The sequence below is a fragment of the Acomys minous genome (assembly GCF_964271855.1).
Source record: "Acomys minous genome assembly, chromosome: 9".
Classification (NCBI taxonomy): Eukaryota; Metazoa; Chordata; class Mammalia; order Rodentia; family Muridae; genus Acomys; species Acomys minous.
Genome location: NC_140490.1, coordinates 80791584 through 80810498, shown reverse-complemented (window position 1 = coordinate 80810498; position 18915 = coordinate 80791584). Strand labels below are relative to the sequence as shown.

General features: G+C 56.5%; 1 protein-coding gene across 5 annotated transcripts; it reads right to left on the bottom strand.

The window, feature by feature from the left end:
* Positions 1-59: 59 nt before the first annotated feature.
* Positions 60-17316, bottom strand: PWWP3A (PWWP domain containing 3A, DNA repair factor). 5 transcript variants are annotated; one of them, XM_084795508.1, is made up of 14 exons: positions 17165-17316; positions 15442-15566; positions 14827-14912; positions 13796-13866; positions 10900-11736; positions 9532-9636; positions 7449-7519; positions 5890-5966; positions 5243-5303; positions 3770-3845; positions 3387-3437; positions 2612-3048; positions 2097-2185; positions 60-421 (listed from the first exon to the last, which is right to left on the bottom strand). In XM_084795508.1, the coding sequence occupies exons 2-14, from the start codon at positions 15496-15498 to the stop codon at positions 364-366; spliced, it is 2076 nt and encodes a 691-aa protein (XP_084651634.1). In that variant the 5' UTR covers positions 15499-15566; positions 17165-17316; the 3' UTR covers positions 60-363. The 5 variants fall into 5 exon arrangements, with proteins under 5 accessions (XP_084651634.1, XP_084651635.1, XP_084651636.1 ...); XM_084795509.1 differs by lacking the exon at positions 17165-17316 and adding an exon at positions 17060-17157; XM_084795510.1 differs by lacking the exon at positions 17165-17316 and having other exon boundaries at positions 9532-9633; positions 13796-13859; positions 14820-14912; positions 15442-16438.
* Positions 17317-18915: the final 1599 nt, after the last annotated feature.

The window sequence follows — 18915 nt, the reverse complement described above, 5'->3', positions numbered from 1 at the left end:
AGTGGCAGAGAAGATTCCAGAAACCACAGGGAAGAAATAAGCACAACACTGCCAGGGAGATGTGTCAATGCTCTAGGAGCTGTGTTCAAATCAGTCTTTCCAGGAGCTTGTGTAGGGCTGACACACTAAGCAACGTGAAACAGGAGCGCATGCCAGCCACACTGCGCAGTGACCATGACATATATGCATTCAAACGCATTTATAAACAAAACATTACAAAAATAAAAAAAACCAAACACACATGAGCACACACACACAGCAACTTCCAGGAAGCGGCTGCCCACAGCTGCCAGCGGCTTCTCCACGCTCAGGGCTGAGGGCCCGCGGCTCCCGGCGGCACTCTCGCAGCATCACCCCGCGGCATCAGCGCCGGCGCCGGCTCCTCTCCTCCAGGAGCTCGTTGTCAAAGAGTTCCTTTTCCCTGCAAGGAACAGAGACGCCCTGAAACTGCAGCGCCAGCGCGCACCTGCAAGTCATACAGCACCAGCATGACGCAGGCCAGAGCAGGGTGCAGGGTGAGTTTATGCATCAAAGAAAAAGACAGCTTGCCACAGAGTAGCGGCCAGCAGGGGGGGTGGGGGCAGCAGTGTTGCTGGCACCCGGCATCCAGCGAGGACACTGCAGTCTGGAAGCTGAGAGTGATCTGCTTTGCTGAAGGTGGGGTATTGACGTGGGGTAGAAAGAGCTATTGATTTCCACACAGAAAAAATTAAGACAGTAAATTTTATTGTACTCAATCTGTGGGTCCCAGGCAAGCCGGACTGGCCTGACACTTTCCCAGGTGAGCTGGGACGGAACCCAGGGCTCCGTGCACACTCGGGAAGTGCTCTGACCTCACACTGCACGGCCCCAGACTGACTTCTTACTGTGTGACAAAACTCAACATGGCCCAGGCTGGCCTTGAGCCTACAGCAATCCTCCTGCCTGCCCAACCATACTTTCTCTAAATATTACTACTTCAGGAGCTGGGCGCACGGCTCACGGATCTCTATTAGGACTTAGGTTCAGTTCCCAGCAGCTCCTCACAGCCCGTAACACCAGTTCCAGGCACCCAAAGGCCCCTTCAGGCGTCTTCAGGGGCCAGGTACACACACGCATGCAGGCAAAACGCCCATATTCATAAACATCTAGAAATGTAAAAAAGAATTCTTTTGGACCTGACTGGGCAGTAGGACTTGCTCTGTAGGAGCAAAGACCCGGATTCACCCAGGAACCTGTCAGACCACAGCACAGAGGGAGGCCTCGCTCACCAAACGCGTCACTTGCATGCACGTACACACATGAAGGCCTGAGGTGACATCAGGCATTGTCCCTCCATCTCCACCTTGGTTCTAGAGACCGGGGTCGCCCTCGGGACCTGTACTTGCCCATCAGGGCTGACACTGAGCTCTGCCCGGGATGCAATGGTATCTTGGGGTCAGAACGCTGCAGACAGCAGGAGCTGCGCGACCTGAGCGGGTCACTGGCAGCCTCCACCTGACATGGCTGCTCTCAGAGGCCCTGTGCCAGGGCCCACTGCCCTCCTGGGGACGCTGACTTATCTTTAGAGGCAACGTGCCCCAATGTGCCCAAGTCTGGCATGAGGCTCTGGGTGGAGAGCTGCGTCTGTGACTGCAGTGGCGTCCTCTGCCTGCCTCTGCCCCGCCTCGCGCATGGAGGTCTGGCAGCATGCCCAGAGGTGGATTAGGGGCTCTGGGGCCACACATCTCAGGAGTGCTGCGGGCCGACAGGAGAGGCATCTTCATCCCGCCGCACTGCTGACGGCTACACTGCCTCTTAATCTAGCTCCGTGCCCTCCACCAGCCACACTGCAGCAGGCGGGGCAGAGCCACAGCACCCCGTACAAGGAGATTACAGGGGTCTCGGGCAGAGCACGCGACAGGGCCAGGACTGCAGAGGCAGCTGCGGCCCAGCCCCAGGGTCCTGGCTTGCGTCCAGCCTGGGCCCACAGAGGAACAGCCTGCAGACCTGGACTTCTGTCTAGCCCACCTGGAAAAGAAGGCCCAGCTGACCCACTACACCTGCACCACCTGTGGATGGGGGCTGCGGAGCCTTTCACATGGGGGACACAGCACAGAACAACGGCCAGGACCTACCGGTAGCTGAGTGTCGGGCCCCGGATATACTTCTGCTCTGCCGTCCTGTAGTCCACCGACTCCACTGCGGCAATGGCGCAGATGATTGCCTGCGGAGGGACGGGGAGGGCGGTGGTTCAGTGGGCAGTTAGCCTGGCGCACACAAGGCTTCGGGTTTCAGTGCCAGTGTCACAAGACCTGTGACGGTCAAACCACCCAATTTTAAAGTTACACACTCTAGTAGATACAGCGGCCAGGCATGGTGACCAGACCCGTCACCCAAGCACTGGAGAGGCTGAGGCAGGAGGGGCCCCTAGTGTGAGGCCCAGCCTGAGCTACACAGCTAGCACACATCCTCACCACGCCTTTATATTCCATTTTATGTGGATGTGGTCCCACCCACAGAAACAAGGCCACAGGATTGTGAGCACAAAGGTCTATCCAAGAGGCCCAGGCTGGCAGCTTCTCTAAGTGACCTGCACCTGTTCCTCCTGGAGCCCTGAGCAGTGCTGGGCACGGGGGTCTGCGGCACCCACCTCGGGCAGCAGCACGTCCAGGATGAAGCGGATGCGGTCCCCGCTGCCACACGCAGGCCCTTTGCCATCCAGGTCCCGGCAGACGCCCTGCAGGTACTCCACCACCTGGTCCAGCTGCGCCTCGTCCTCTAGGTACGTCTCCACACAAGTCACACACTGGCCGGAGCTCAGGAACGTCTTCAGCCAGCGCGAAGGCTTGCGGCTGTGCAGAATCGCCCGCAGGTGGCTCTCCGCGCCCTTGGCCTTCACAATGTACTCCACCAGCTTCTGGTTGGCTCTGTCCCTCGCAGCCCTGGAGCGGTCGGGCAGCACCTTCCTGCACGGCCGCCACTGGCCCAGCTGGCTGTCCCCTACGGGCACCTCAGGGTCCTCTTTGCCCAGCTGGGGAAACCTGGTCCCCAGGACGTCCTGTTGGATAGACTTGCGCACAGGGTAGCCTGCAAGGGAGCACACATCTGGAGCTTGCGTCTTCGTCTTCCAGCCTCAACCTCAGTGTCCCCTTCACCTACCCCGGCCCCAGCTCCCATGTCCAAGACAAGCTTCTGGGGACACCCAGCGTCCCAGCTAAAGGGCCCAGTGTGAAGGCAGCACCCCTCAGACGCCTGCCTGCCCAGCTCACAGCTGCACACCTCACAGGGCAAGGCGGCAGCTAAGGTCACCGCTTTGCCCAGGATGGTTGGCACCTCAGCAAACGCACCAAGGACAGGGGGAGACTCAAGACAGTCTCCCAAGGACTGAAAGCAGACCCCATGTTGAAGGACACATCCATACTTACTGATGTCAGCAGCATAATATTCCAAGAAAGACCCAGCGAACGAGCCGCAGCCTGCGGAGGGCACGAGAGAGGGCTGTGCTCAGACCTGCGCCCTATGGTTCTGTAGCTCAGGAGCCTTCTGGCTTGTGCTTGACCCTGACCCAGGTATGTGGGGTGCGAGTCTGTCCACTGCCCTAGGAAGGAGCTGCCAGGGGTTCAGGTGACAGCCAGAGTCACCAGAGTCGGTACTGTGTAGGGACTTCCACAGAGACAGTTCTGTCGTCACAGGTCCAAGAGGGGATGTAAAGAGGGGACCACCTCGGGCCCCTCCGTTCCGCCCTCAATAGGTACCAATGCCACAGTACCCCACCCCCCACCCACTCACTGGGGTGCAGCCCACATACCCAGCCGCACACGGTAGTCGGTGATAAGTGAGACACACCAGCCGATGGCCTGTGCAAAGTCCTCCTTGGCTCTATCCTACAAAACCCAAAAGCTGGGTGTGAGTGGGCTGAGGCGGCCCTGAAGGCGCTGGGCCTCAGCATCCTAGGCTCCCAAGCTTAGGTAGGTGTTGTGTGGCCTGGCCCTTGGAGGAACAGGGCCCGGCGCTGCAGACTTCAGCAAGCCCTGGCACCACCAACTGACCTTTCGGTCTTCCTCAGACAGGGCCTCAGTGGCCCAGGCTTCGTGAGTAACCTTGGCCAGCCCTTCAACTCCTAATCCTCCTGACTGGGGTTCTAGCTGCCCCTGTCACCTTGGGGATGCTGTGCCCACATGCTCAGAGTGTAAGGTAAGGGGTTGATTGGGAGCCTTCCTCAATCGATGGCCACCTCTTTGTTGACAGTCCCTCACTGAGCCCGGCTGGCCCATGAGCTCAGGTCCTCCTGTCTTTCCCCAGTGCTGGGGCAATGGCCTCACACCAGCTTGCCTTCCCCGTCAAGTGGGCTCTGGTGATCACACTCAGGCCCTCATCCTGGCACACTTTATTGACTGGATGTGTGATGAGACACACCTGCCGGGCGGTAGTGGCGCACGCCTTTAATCCCAGCACTCGGGAGGCAGAGGCAGGCAGATCACTGTGAGTTCGAGACCAGCCTGGTCTACAGAATAAGTCCAGGACAGCCAGGGCTACACAGAGAAACCCTGTCTTGGAGAGAGACAGGGAGACAGAGACAGAGAGACAGGGACAGAGAGAGACAGAGACACACACACACCTGGTGTACAGCTACAGCAAGCAGCACCCACCACCACCTCAATGTTTCCCAAAAGTGCCTCTCAGAGGGACACTGACTGTAAGGCCATGATACCCAACTGCTCAGGGCGGACCATCACCCCACAGCCTGGTGTTTTGGTTTGAGTCAATAGAACAAAATAATTTTTCCTGCCCAAGGAGACAAAGATCATTCAGGAAAACAAGTTCAAATGCCAAGAAGCACGTAAAGTAAGATATGGAGGCACGGGTGGGGCCCAGCACCCCTAGGGTGACACAGGATGTGGGAGACAGGCGGCTATCCACAGAAGCTTGAAGGCCGTGAGCCTGCGGTACTTGGGGCCTCAAACCAGGGGCAAGAACCCACACCAGAGGGTGTCCCTGCCTCTACAGGAGTGCCTGGCACAAAACCTATTTCCACACACATAAACACACACACACACACACATAAACACACACACACACATAAACACACACACACACACACACACAAACACACACACATAAACACACACACACACACACACACATAAACACACACACACACATAAACACACACACACACATAAACACACACACACACATAAACACACACACACACACATAAACACACACACACACACAAAAGTGAAGCTGCTGACAGCAGCAGAGCACAGAGGCCGCCTACCAGCAGGGCGTGCTTTTCCTTGCAGTCAAAGTGCTTGAGCCTTCGCAGCGACACGGTGATTCTTGACAAAGCAGAGAACAAAGTCAGCACGGGCGCCTCAGCCTCAGTCCAGGAGAGACAATGCTGCTCTGGGTGGCAGCGCCTCCACACACTGGGGGCCCAGGTCCCTACCCCAACTGGCCGTCCTCAGGTGCCCAGGGTCACCTTCTGGAAGGTGCCTGAGGGGGGCTCTAAGGCCACTGTGAGCAGGCAGGCCAGCTCATGTGTGCTCACGTGTGCTGCTGGCATAGTGGAGGACCCTTAGCAAACTGGCCAAATCCAGTTCAATAAGAACAATATTTGGAGCCAGGCAGTGGTGGCGCACGCCTTTAGTCCCAGCACTCGGGAGGCAGAGGCAGGTAGATCGCTGTGAGTTCGAGGCCAGCCTGGTCTACAAAGTGAGTCCAGGACAGCCAAGGCTACACAGAGAAACCCTGTCTCGAAAAACCAAAAAAAAAAAAAAGAACAATATTTGGTTGCGGCTCCGCCCTGGCATCCTGGCTGCCTGCTCTAGCCATCCGGCTGAGGCACCTTGTGACACTGGACTGTGTCAGCAGCTCTGGTCAGGGGCACCACAGATGTCCACCCCTACCCATTCGCTCACTAACCCTCGGCCCTTGGGGTTCATGTTGCCCTCAATGAAGAGCACGCTGGCTTTCTTGTCTCTCCGCCGGACACTCTTGACCTGTGGACAAATTGGGACAGCACAGCATGACAACGGGCAGAGGACAACACTGCACCTCTGTACCTCCTCCGTGGCCTCTCTGGGACTGGCCATCCTAGCGCTGGGGTGGTACCCCGAGCTTCAGGCCCCACTGCTTGCCACGGCCCTGTGGACCTGGGAGGTAGACTCCACAACTCTCCACTGGGTCCTAACCCTGCCTATGTGCACACGTGCAGGTGCAGGTGGAGGCCACAGACACGCAAGGATCAGCCCTGACCTTCCACCTCACTTGTGACAGGCTCGGTCAGTGCGATAGCACACACAGACCAGCTGACACAGTTTCTGGAGGGGCTCAGGGCTCGGCCTTCCATATCCCCAGGCTGTAGGCACACTGGCATCTGGCTCTTTGTGGGCTCAAAGAGCTGAGAACTCAGGCCCTCATGCTATACAGCAAGCAGTTTACCCACCGAGCCCCGCCCACCACCCCGCTTTGTCTTCTGAGTCTCCATAGCCCAGGCTGGCCTTGAATTGTGTGTGTGGCTAAGGATGACAGGTGTGTACTCCCATGCCAGGCTCCAATCTAGGTCCTCTGTAACGTGCTGTGCGCGTCCCTGCCTGTGCCTCTCTGCCTAAACACCTGGCCCTGCCACTGGTTCAGGGCTGGGTGGAAGCTGTCCAGAGCTGGACAGGCACCAAATCCATGGTATGGACCCGACTCAGCCCCTCTCTTGGGGCCATGAAGGAGTGAGACCAGCAAGCCTCTCCCTGAGCAGTCCAGATGGTCCCCAAGACACCAACCCTCACACCTAATCCTATGCCTGGACACTGTCCCGCCAGGAAACTATCTCCTCTGTAAACACACTAGATACAGGAAAATGTATGAAATAAAAAATAAAAAAGCCGGGCGTGGTAGCACACACCTTTAATCCCAGCACTCATAGAGGCAGAGGCAGGTGGGTCACTGTGAGTTCGAGGCCAGCCCGGGCTACACAGAGAGACCCTGTCTCCAAAAACAAAAACAAACCCACTAGAAAGGTACAAGGAGGGCCAGGGTGGGGCTGAGGGAGGCCACCCGGTGTCCCCAAGCCAGCTGCTCGCACCGCAGGCATCTTGAACTTACCATCCTGCTGCCTCACTTCCCTGCAGTACCACACATAGCCAACATCCCAGAATTAAACACCTGACACAATGTAACTGGAGCGCAGACTGCGGCCCTGGTGGCACAGCACTTGACTAGAGCTAGAATGTTCCAGGCCCTGGTCTCCACCCTTAAAGAATGGAGGTAATGCCTGGCGCCATAGCACACGCCTGTGATCCCAGCACTTGGGAGGCAGAGGCAGGAGGATTGCTGTGAGTTCAAGGCCAGCCCTGCTGTGGAAGACTGTGCGCTGTATCTCAATCATCAGCACCCGAGCTTCTCGCTACCACACCACCTGCCTGAGCAGAGGGATGGGGGGGGGGGGTGAGGGCCCTGTGCCCACAGCTGGTGGCAGGTGCACTTACCACAGCAGGCCAGAACGGGTATTTTTGGTATTTAAGCCAGACCAGCATTCCTACTTCAAATGATCGTGGTTCTACAATTAAAAGGAAGGAAGAGAAAAGTACGGTACAGACAGAAGAAAAATGAAAAGCCCCACACGTACCATGGCATTGTTTAAACCCAACTTGAACCTCATCTACCAGGAAATCCAGAGAGAAGGAAAGACACAGAATGGGAGTCTGAGCGCCCGTGTGGGGATGAGGTGTGACCATGCATGTGTATCCCCGGGGACAAACATCCTGTGGCAAGAGATGAAGCCAGCAGCCAGATGGGGGAGTTCTATCTCAGAGCCCCCATCTATAAGTCTAACATCCTCCAACAGTGTCCATGCCAGGTGAGGCTCATGCCGGGCGCAGCTCCGCACCAAACGTAGAGTATATACATATGTACATATGTACATACACACATACACACACACACACACACGTATGTATATATAAGATCACACGGCTCACAGATTTCACAGAACCACTGTCCTCCCCAGGAACACCAAGATCAAAGACTCTGGGCCACTGAGGTCACAAAATGCAGAAAACAATTAAACAGAGAAACCCTGTCTCGATAAAACAAACAAATAAAAGAAAAAAAAAAGCAGAAAACTTCTCAAAGGATAAAAGGTCACTCTTGGCTGTTATGTGGCACAGGGGTCTCTTTATGTAGCCCAGGCTGGCCTGGAACTCAGAGATCTACGCGTCTCTGCCTCTCTCCCAAGTGCTGGGATGGGCAGGTGTGCACTGCGCCTTGTGTAGGGGGTGCTGGGCAAGGACAGAACCCAGGGTTTGGTCAACACTAGACAAGCTGTCCACAGAGCCGCAGCCCTGCCTTGCTGTTTGTTTTTAAGGCAGGATCTTACCATGAAGCCCGAGCTGGCCTTCGCCTTGCAGGGACCCCTTTGCCTCTGCCTAACTATCTGCATAAAACAGCGTTTTCTACTTGTCAAGAGTCCCCAGGATGAGGGACTGGCGTGGGTCAGGAAAGCTGGCAGGAAGCGGAGGGAGTGCCACCACACCTCAGAAGCTGGGAAGGGCTCCCTGGGGCCAGGAGGCACTTGGGGAGGAGATGACATGGCTCTGAGAGCCACCCGGGAGAGCACCAGCTACCTCAGACACCCTGGCTGGGAACTGGCAATTGGCATGAGCCTGGTGTGGTAGGTCAGGGAGGCCATCAGTTCAAGCCTGCCATGAAAGGACACAGAAGACCCTGACGTCGGGGAGCTGGGTCCCTCTGCAGCCAGTACGGCCCGATCTTCAGATCTGACCTGAGTGGCGAGCACCTGTGAGGCGCAGCTCACATAGAGCACCCGCGGCCTTCTAACCGTCTGGGTGGTCAACAATACCCATGCCCACTAAGGAGGACAGGAGGGGAGATAGCAAGGGAGCCCCGGCGCTCTGCAGCTGTCACCTGCACAGGATGCTGCTGACAGCCCCTCGCCTGCCCTGTGTAGGCCACGCTGTGCCTCATCTGATGTGCAGATGGCTAAGGACAGTCCTTGGGTTCTGTGCACTCACTGCCCTGACTCACACGTCACCCTGGGCTGCACTCTTTTGGAGGACCTACAGGTCCCGGGAGCAGCACAGGTCCCTGTACATTGGTAAAGGTAGCTCTGCCCTCAGTCGGGCAGAAGAGCCTCCATCTTTCTCAGTGCGCCTGGAAGGGGCAGGCCCAGTGCCAGCCTCCGTGGTGGACCACTTGCCTCTCCCAGGCCTGTGGCACCATGCAAAGCACTGTTAGAGAGGGAGGAGGACAAGGCTCGAGGAGATCTGGGGTCGGAGCTCAGAAACTGCAACAGTGCCAGGGCCTTTCGTGCCAGTACTCAGGGGTGGGGTGGGGCAGGGGGCACAGAGGCAGTGGGTCTCTGAGTTAGAGGGCAGCCTGGTATACACAGCGAGTTCCAGGCCACTCAGGAGCACACAGTGAAACCCTGTCTAGAAACAAAAACAAAAGCAAAAACACCCCCAGTGCCAAACAACTAACCGGCCGGCTTTACCGCGGGCCGCACGGTGTGGAGCCCCTCACCCACTGTCCTCTCAAGTGGAACCCTCTTACCGTGATACAGGAGGATCCGGGGTGGCTCCTCCTCTTCCTCCTCCTCCTCCAGCAGGGAGTGGATGGACTTGTAGCCTGTGGACTCTTCCAAGGACATAGGATCTGCTGAGACAGGGGGACACCACTCAATGGCCACCACTTCACCCTGCAAAGGGCTAGGGACAAAGGGCCATTCACGACAAAGACAGAGCCCTGCGCAGGCTCCGACACGGATGCCCATGGCCAGAACTGGGTTTGCCTTTCTTTATAAATTTTCTATGTTTTTGTGTGTGCATGCTTATTGTGCGTGCATGTGTGTGTGTGTGTGTGTGTGTGTATGTGTGTGTGTGCATGCTTATTCCGTGTGTTTGTGCATGCTTGTGCTCATGGGTTTTTGTGCATGCCTGAGTGTGTGCACATGTGTCTCTGTATGTGTAATGTGCATGCGTGCATGTATTTATGCATGTCTGTGTTATTTTTGTATGTGCCTGCACATGTCTGTTCATGCATGTCTATGTGCGTATGTGTGAATGTGTCTGTGTGTGTGTGAACATATGTACACTGGAGGATACATATCAGAACAACTTTGTGGAGTCAGTTCTTTGCTTCTACCCTGTTAGTTCCTGGGACCAAGCTTGGTGGCTTAGTCTTCACCTACTGAGACATCTTCCTGGCCCCTCCTTCTTTATTGTTTAAATTCTGGTGCTCAGGAAGAATAAAGGGTCTCACTCTTGCCCTGCACTCCTGCCTCAAGTGCATCATAAAAAACGAACACCGGAGAGACCATGCGCACTCAGGCCGCCAAGGGCAGCGCTCAGCAGGCGTGAGACTCCAGGTGCTGCCGTCTGACTGACACATGGATGCATGGAATGGGCCTCAGAACCAAAAGATGACTGCAAACAGGGCAGACACAATCCCCTTCTCCCCAAGACACGGTGGCAGGGACCAGCTACTCCCTGTAGCCCATCCCTGGGCAGAGTCCAGCGGTGTGAAGGGTCCCAGTGTGCCCCGCGCCCACCTGAGCATGCTCGCCATTGTGAGCCCTCCCGCCAGCTCAGTGCGTCAAGATGGGTTAGCCAGGACCAGCCCTGGGGCAGCGACACCCAGGTCTCGGCGTGACCTCCGGGCAGCCCCTGAAGCGGGATGTCCTAATCCTCTCAGCAGGCCCCTCACTGTGAATTCTGCAGTGAGCAAGGACAGCACAGGAGTGCTCAGCATGGTCCCCTGCTGTGCCTGGCTCCCACCCTACTCAAACACAAAGATACACCACTTGGCAAGAGAGAAAGTCACAATTCCTTGGGGAAGATGGCAGACCTGGAGACACTGAGCCTGTTATACACATCATGCCCCGGCCCCCTCGCAACCCCACGAGTCCCGGTCCACAGTTACCTTCCTCTAGTTTGTCACCGTCTCCAGCGCTGCGCAGCATCATAACCTCCCCAGGGCAACTCTGAGGGGAGGGCACTGCCCCCACAGTCCTCACCCCCAGCTGCCTGAGGGACGGGTTCTGGCTTCCATCCAAGCGTGGCCTCTTTGTGGGGTGCCCTCTCCCTCTCTCAGAGGCCGGGGGCAGCCCATTGCTGCCTGATGACATGGCCGGGTCACAGCCTTTGACCCTGGCGCCCTCCTCCTCCTCCTCCTGGGTTTGCGAGGGCAGCCGAGGTGAAGCTGGGCTCCCATGGCAGCGGGCCTGCTCCCCGCTCTCTGCAACGCCCTCTTCCTCAGAAAGGCGAGACTCCACTCTTCGGCGGCGGGGAGGTCTCTCTCCCAAACTTCTCTGCCTCTTACTGGTTGTGTCCTCCTGTCCATGGTCCAGCTGTGGCCCGGGACCATTGGGGGACTCGTCTCCAGTGGGGGAAGGCACCCCAGCTCTCGGGGCTCCGTTCTTTGAGAGGCCTGTCTTCTGGTCCACTCTGCAGCTGGGATCCTCTTCAACAGCAGACAGGCCCGGCAGGCTCTGTGGCGCGCACTCCCACCTGCTCTTGGGTGCACACTGGGCCGCTAAATCTTCACCGGCTTCACTGAGAAATGAAGGGGAGGGAGCACTGGAGGCCTGCGAGGCCCCACCTGTGTGTGGCTGCTCAAAGGGCGCGGTCCCGTCTTCTTTCAGATGGCGTTCAGGACTCAAACTGGCCCTCTCATTCAGGAGGTCCAGGGCCACTCGCAGGGAGCGTCGGTACGTTAGCTCCTCCAGGGGAGCAACCCCCGCGGCTGCAGTGTGAGAGGCTGGAGAGACAAACGTGCACAGTGAGGGTCCCGCTCGGGGGCCTAGGACTCAACTATCGTGGCGGCCGACGTATGCTATGTTGTAAAAGACTAAGCGAACACTCCAAGTGCCTGGCACCGCCGTCCCCACCGAGCCACAGGCAGGCCGAGCACTGCTTAGCTATGTAACCCCAAAACGCGAAGACAAAGCCAAAAGATGGCTACACACTCAGGGCTATGACTTAGGAGAGGAACGCAGGCAGGCTGACCTCAGCCTGACGGCTGAAAGCTAAATCCCTCAAAGTCCTGACACAACACTGTCTAAGTGTGTCTGTGTCTCATGCCAGGCACTGTTTGTTTGGATGGGACAGCGTGGACAGCGTCACATCGCTTCCTTCTATCAGAGCCATACTCGGCACCTGCTGAACAGAAAGGAAATGTGCTCACAGCGAGCAGCTCCCCATGCTCAGGCAGCACTGGGGACGCCTGTGCTCTGGAAGCGAGGCGGTTGGCACAGCTCACAGCTGCCCCAGCAGCTGTGGGCTCCCAGACATGCTACCCTTGCCTCGGCTGCCCCGGGCCTGTCTACGCCGCTGTGACCCACACCCTCAATCTGAGGGGAAGAGCTGCTGGGCCCTTGGCACACCTGCCTGGCCGGGCTGCAGCTGGGTGCACAGCAGCTCTAGCTTAGTCACAAGAAGGGGACGTGGTGAGTGCTGAGCTGAGGTCCTACACACACACAAAGGAAGCCGAGTCTCACCCGCCACACAGCCCGCACATGACACGGAGGGAGCCGCATGGAAGACGAACATCTGTCCTCGCTCCCTGGGCTTTAATTAGCTATGCATGTATGTATGCATGTGCCTGTATGTCATATGTGCATGTGTGTCTTTGTATGTTATGTACACATATATGTCTCTGTGTTATATATGCATGTGTGTCTGTTACGTATACATGTATGTCTCTGTCATGTATGCACGCGTGGCTGTACCTTATGTATACGTATCTGTTATATATGCATGTGTGTCTGTTACGTATACATGTGTATATGTTCTATATGCACGTGCATGCATCTGTATGTATGTTATGTACACATGCGTGTGTGTCTATGATATTTACACATGCTGTGGTCCCAGAGACTGATTATAAGGCTGTACTGGGCAGGGCTCCTTCTGTGGCACAGCGGCAGCCACAGCCCAGGGTTCACTACTGAGAAGGCTGACTTACAGTCTGCGGCCACGAGCTTCCACTGACTCTGCCTCAGCCCTCCTTGACCCATGGCCACACCGGGACCTCTGCACCTGTGGGGTAGGCATCCTCTCCAGCCCCCCCTGCCCACCACACGGCTCTAGGGTGGCTCCTGCCATCTGGCAGGTCTGGTTTTGGCCAGCTGACTGGTGTGTGGAGGGCCCCAGCTAGAACCCAGGCATGGGGCCAATACCTGTGATCCCAGCCCTAAAAAGGCTGAGGCAGGAGGAGTACCACTACTCCCAGGCCTGCCTGGACTACAGTATGAGACTCTAACTCAAAAGCTAAGAAATAAACACAGAATATGTAGATGCTGGATTCAGCTTGGTGGCTGGCTTCCATGCTCAGCACTGCCCAAACAGACAAAACCCACGTATGTAAGACAATAGAGATGGCGGGGCGTGGGTGGGGTGGGGGCCGGCAGAGGCGGGGTGTGTGTGTGAGGGGGGTTATGAGTCTAAAATGCTCAGAAAGGCAGCCCCAAAGCTGGACTGCAAGCACCTATTCTGCACAGGCCCTGGGTTCTGTGCCTAGCACACATGACCCGGGAGCAGTGGCTTTCACCCATCCTCACAGCACTGGGGAAGGGGAGGCAGGAGTTCAAGGTCAGCCTCTGCTACATAGTGATTTCAACAGAACCTAGGCTACATGAAACTCTGTCTCAAAAGGGGAAAAACAAAAAGCAAGCAACTGTCTGGGGGGGGGGGAACCAAACAAACAGAAAGCAAGCAAATACATATTTCCTTCTGTGAGGTTCCCTGTAATAAAGTAGCCTGCAAAAACCATGCTTGTCACTGGCACAGCATAGGGGTGGCCTGGCTGGAGCCCTTACCCAGGAAGGCGGCAATGTTCTCAATGTGCGATTTCTGCAGCGCCTCCACGGCGGAACTCTTAACCTGGATCCTGCGGTGACAAGGAGCTGGTTAGTGCCACCACCCTGCAAAAGCACCACCCACAAGTCCCTGTCACACTGGAGGAGGGACACAGACAAGCAGGGCAGACATGGCTTTCTGGTGTTCTCTGTTTCTCTCTCTGTCTCTTTCTTCCCTTTCCTCCCCCTTTCAAGAAAGAAAAGGTCGGCTGGAGTTAAGAGTAAAAATAAATTCAAATTGGGACTTTCATGAGGCAAATCCAACTGTCAACTGCACAAATAACTCCTTTGTTAGGTTTTCCGAGTAGCCGCTAATGTCACCGAGAGCTGTTTACAGCCCAGCAGGCGCGTTTTAGTTTAAAAGGACGCACTTTCCTTTTAAACTCAAGTATTCAATTACCTTCCCTGCCGCAGGGAGAGCGGGAACTGGGGACTCTCTCGAGTGGTGGCAGGCTCTGAAGACGGTAGCAGGAAGGAACCGGCCAGGGGGGACCCGGGAGACGGGCGGCCAGTGGACTCTTTAGAAGTGAGGACGGCGACAGGGGACCACACCACAAGCCCACACCCACATCGTCCTTGCAGACGACCCATGAAGGGTCACCGCGCACAGGACAGCAGCGTCCTCCCACCCATCTGCTTCTCCAGCACAGAAAAACACTCTTCTTCTCAGTGGTAGTGGCCCTGGCGCAGGCGGATCGGAAATAAAATACGCAGGTCCTTGTTGGTGGGGAAACCCCCCTGTGGATCCCTGGGGATAATTTCTGTTTCTCACCCTTGGGGCCCCTCTCCCTGCAGATCCTTGCGCCTCATGTAAGACTTTCCACCTGGAGCCAGGGTCAAGTCAAACCCACTGCCCTCCCAACAAGGCTGTGTGGAGAGACAGCAGAGACTAGCCCAGCGGAGGCAGGCTGCTCTCTCTTCTGTGAGAAGCACATCAGAAACCTCAGAAGGGAAGACAGTATTAGGGAACAAAAAAAACCACCACACTTAACTTTTCCTTTAGCGAGAGTATTTGAACATCTAGAAAAAATTCTTTTTTTCTCTTGTTTTTCGCTGACACCTCAGTTCGGGCCAAAACCTATGTGTTAAAAAAAAAAAAGAAAGAAAAAGAAGAGAATTCTTGTCATGGCGATGGGTAGGGACAGACAGGAGCAAGCCTCTCTTGAGGTTGACAGCCACAGGAATTAGCAGATAACTGCTCCAAGCTCCTCCGACTCCAGCAGAAACTGAAGCGCTGGTGCCTGTGGCCACCACGGTCAGGGGCTCAGGACTTCTTACCCACCTGCTAGAAGCAGCACCAGCAAAACCCTAATTCTCCTGTCTGGGCGCTCCTAGCCAGATACTCCCTGTAGTCAGAGCCTCTGTACCTTTTTTCTCCTTTGTGTGAAAAATAGTCAAAGACTACCCCAGAGGTAGGGCCTCTAAGCCCCAGACCAACAGAGCCCCATGGAGCGGTGGGGACCCAGGACACCCGCCAGTGGCTCCCACGCCAAGCACTCAGGCCCTTCCACCCAGTCACTCCTCCGAAGGAAGAAAGCCTGATAAAGACTTTATTGTCACCGAAAGTCATTTCTAATTCCAGAAATGAAGAGAATAAGGGCTGTCACCTTCGCAGGCCACAGTCGCTTCTCCCAGCGGCAGAGGACATACTTGGCATCCGTCATGACTCAGAACAGTGGCGGGATGGGAGTCTCAGGGCTCACGGTGCCACAGGGCCTGACGCCAGAGGTCCCTGCAATAGAATGTGCGTGACAGTTTAGAAAGGCTTTGCTTGCACTTGGTGAGATGCGCACAGAAGCCTCACAGGCAGAGGCTAGCCTCACACACCGCCTCTAGGACACATGTCAATTTCAGATCCTGGCCCTGAGATGTTGGGCAAAAAGCCAAGTGAGAGTCAAGTGCACGGCCCTGGAACTTGGGGAAACAGCTTCATTGTTTTCCAGAAATAAAATTCAAGGGTGCCAGAATACTCTTGACAGGGCCCCTGCAGCAGCAGCAGCAGCACACGTTTTGAGCAATCAAAGCTCACAGCCCTCCGTGCCTTAGGCCTGAAGGATGATGGGCAGCGCACAACAGACGCGGCACACGCGGTTGCCCCATTCCCTGGAAGGACAGGGACAGATGCAGGCGATCACGACATGACACTCCTGGCAGAAAAAGCCAGGGCTGTGGACAGAAATGGAAAAGATGGGGGAGGGGGAACCAAAACAGCAGGAAGGACACAGGGGACAAGAACTTCCAGGGGGACTCCAAGCTGCAGGGTTGGAGAATTTAGGATTCCCAGCAAGGATGGGAGTTCATCAAAGCTGAGGGTGGGGGTGGGTGGGTGGGGGTGTCGGGAATCAAATAAGGACGCTGCAGCAGTTATGTGAACTCAGATAACAAAAGACGAGGCTCAGGCTGGAGACCGGGGGTTTGGGCAGCAAATACGGGGTCCTATAACAAGAAAGGCATTTTAAGGAGGAGAGGCAAGAGGTGGGGGCCTGCAGCAGGAACCAGGTTCAGAGAGGGATGTAAAAAAAGATGGGGGGGTCACATAAGGGACGGAGATTCAGGCTACAGAAACACGAGTTCAGCGGGAAATACAGGGTTTTGCAGCAACGACGTAGGGATATGGTTTGGGCAGCAAATTTGGGGCTTGGACTGAAGAAGGGGGAGAGGGGGCAAAGGAAAGAAATGTGGGCGCAGGCAGGAAATGAAAGAGTTCTTAGCAAGGACACAAGTCCAGGCTGCAGAGACGGGATACCAGGCAGTAAATTCATGGTTCAAGCTGCAGAGAGGGCGATCAAGTAAGGAATGTTGGGTTCACACTGCAGAGGTGGGGGATTCGGGTTAATGTGGGGTTTCCAGCAGGAAAAGTCGGGATCTCAACAGAGACGGGTTCAGACTGCCAAGGCGGCGAGGGATAAGGTAGGGAACTCTGGATTCAAGCTGCAGAAGAGGTAGTAGGCCGGAAATACGGGGTTCAGTCTGCAAGAGAGGTATCAGGCCGGAAATGGGAGGCTCTCGCCGGGGACGGAGCGGGGGCGGCCTCAGGCTGCAGAGGGGGATTCAGGTAAGAAATACAGGGCTCGCAGCAGGAAACTGGAGGTTCTCAGCACCCACGGGCCTCAGCCATACATGGGCCCCGCGCAGAACGGGACGCGGCCCAGCCGCCGCCCTTCCCCAGGCTCTCGCCGCCTGCGCCCCGTCTGGCCCTCCCGAGGCCGCTGCGGGCTCACCCACCCCCAACCCGCCTGACGCGGCGTCCGAGCCTGAGCGACCAGGCCGCGGCGGTCCCAACGGCGGAAGCCCGCCCGCCAAACCGCCGCCGCAAGCCAGCGCGCTCACCGCCTCCGCCGCCGCGCAGATCCCCGCGGGCCGGAGGCGGGGCCTGCCTCACAGCGGCGCCGGACCACGCCCACACCGCTGCCCAATGGGAGGCGCGGGCCTGCGCCTCGGCCCCGCCCCCTAGGCGTGCGCGGCCCCTGACGGGCCACGCCTCCGACCCAGGCCACGCCCTCCACCGCCCTGCCTCCTGCCCATCAAACTCCTGGTGTGGGCAGTAAGGGCTCTTGGGCCCCAGGCAGGGTGGACCTCGCTGCCAGCTCCAAGTCCCACCCCTCGTTGCTACCCAATGAGAGGATGGAGTTTACGTCTTGGCCCCTCCCACAGACAGAAGGCGGCCTCGCTAGGCCCCGCCTCCGCCCGTATGCCACGCCCCCACCTCTCCCCCAGCCCTTGAGGCGCTGTAGGAATCAGAGGGGTTTGGGAAGGCCTCACCAACTCCTGACGAACTGCTAGCTCCTTCCAGCTTCTGGGGTGACCCGATTCCCACCCCAGAAGCAGGTATCCCACCCGTGTGGGAAAAGGCCATCCAGTTAGGATGGCCGTGTCCCGGAATGGAAATAGGATGTGTGAGGGGACCTCCTAGGTCCCCAAGTGTCCTGGAGCCAAGCTGGTGACAAGGGAGAGGAGCTGCATCCAGGCACCTTCAAGGACTTTTCTAGAACTGGAAGCTTCCAGTTTGGCTGCCCACAATGAGGCTATGATCCAAGACACTGCTAACTGCAAGAACATAGGTACAAAGCTGGGCCATGGTGGCGCACACCTTCAATCCCAGCACTCTGGAGGCAGAGGCAGGTGGATCGCTGTGAGTTTGAGGCTAGCCTGGTCTACAAAGTGGGTCCAGGACAGCCAAGGCTACACAGAGAAACCCTGTCTCAAAAAAACAAAAATAAAAAATAAAAACCTAAGAGCCGGGCGTGGTGGCGCATGCCTTTAATCCCAGCACTCGGGAGGCAGAGGCAGGCAGATCTCTGTGAGTTCGAGGCCAGCCTGGTCTACAAAGTGAGTCCAGGACAGTCAAGGCTTCACAGAGAAACCCTGTCTCAAAAAACCAAATAAAATAAAATAAAATAAAATAAAAAATAAAAACCTGTTTGTGTCTTAATCCCAGGTGTGGGGTGTGGGCTGATTCCGACTGTCCTCTGCAGCTGACCGGTTGCCTCTTGCTGGCTCTGAGAGGGGCGTGATTTGCCAGCTGCAGGTAGTTTAATTCTGAGGACTCTGGAGCAGGAACAAATGCCAGAGCCAGAAGAAAGCCAGGGGGTCTCAGAGAAGGAAGAAGATGGCTGCTGCTGTTGCCCCTGCTGCTCCTGGTTGCTGTTGATGCACTGTGACAGGAAGAGTTTGGAGACAATCCTGAATCATGGATCGGACTTGTCTTAAGGACCTGAGGACCCTAAACAGCAGGAGGCAGCTGAGGGAAACTCCACACACACACCCACTAACCTTCCTCCCCTACCTGCTGTTGGCTTGTTGGAAGGGACTGGAGTGAAGAAAGAGATGGAAGAAACCAAAAGAAAAAGGTTTTAAGAGGCAGGCGGATCACTGTGAGTTCGAGGCCAGCCTGGTCTACAAAGTGAGTCCAGGACAGCCAGGGCTACCCAGAGAGACCCTGTCTCAAAAGACCGAAGAAAAAAAAAAGAAAAAGATTTTAAACTACACGTACTTCTGTCTTAGTTAGAGTTTCATTGCATGACCAGGGCCAGCCGAGCGTGGTGGGGCACGCTTTTAATCCCAGCACTCGGGAGGCAGAG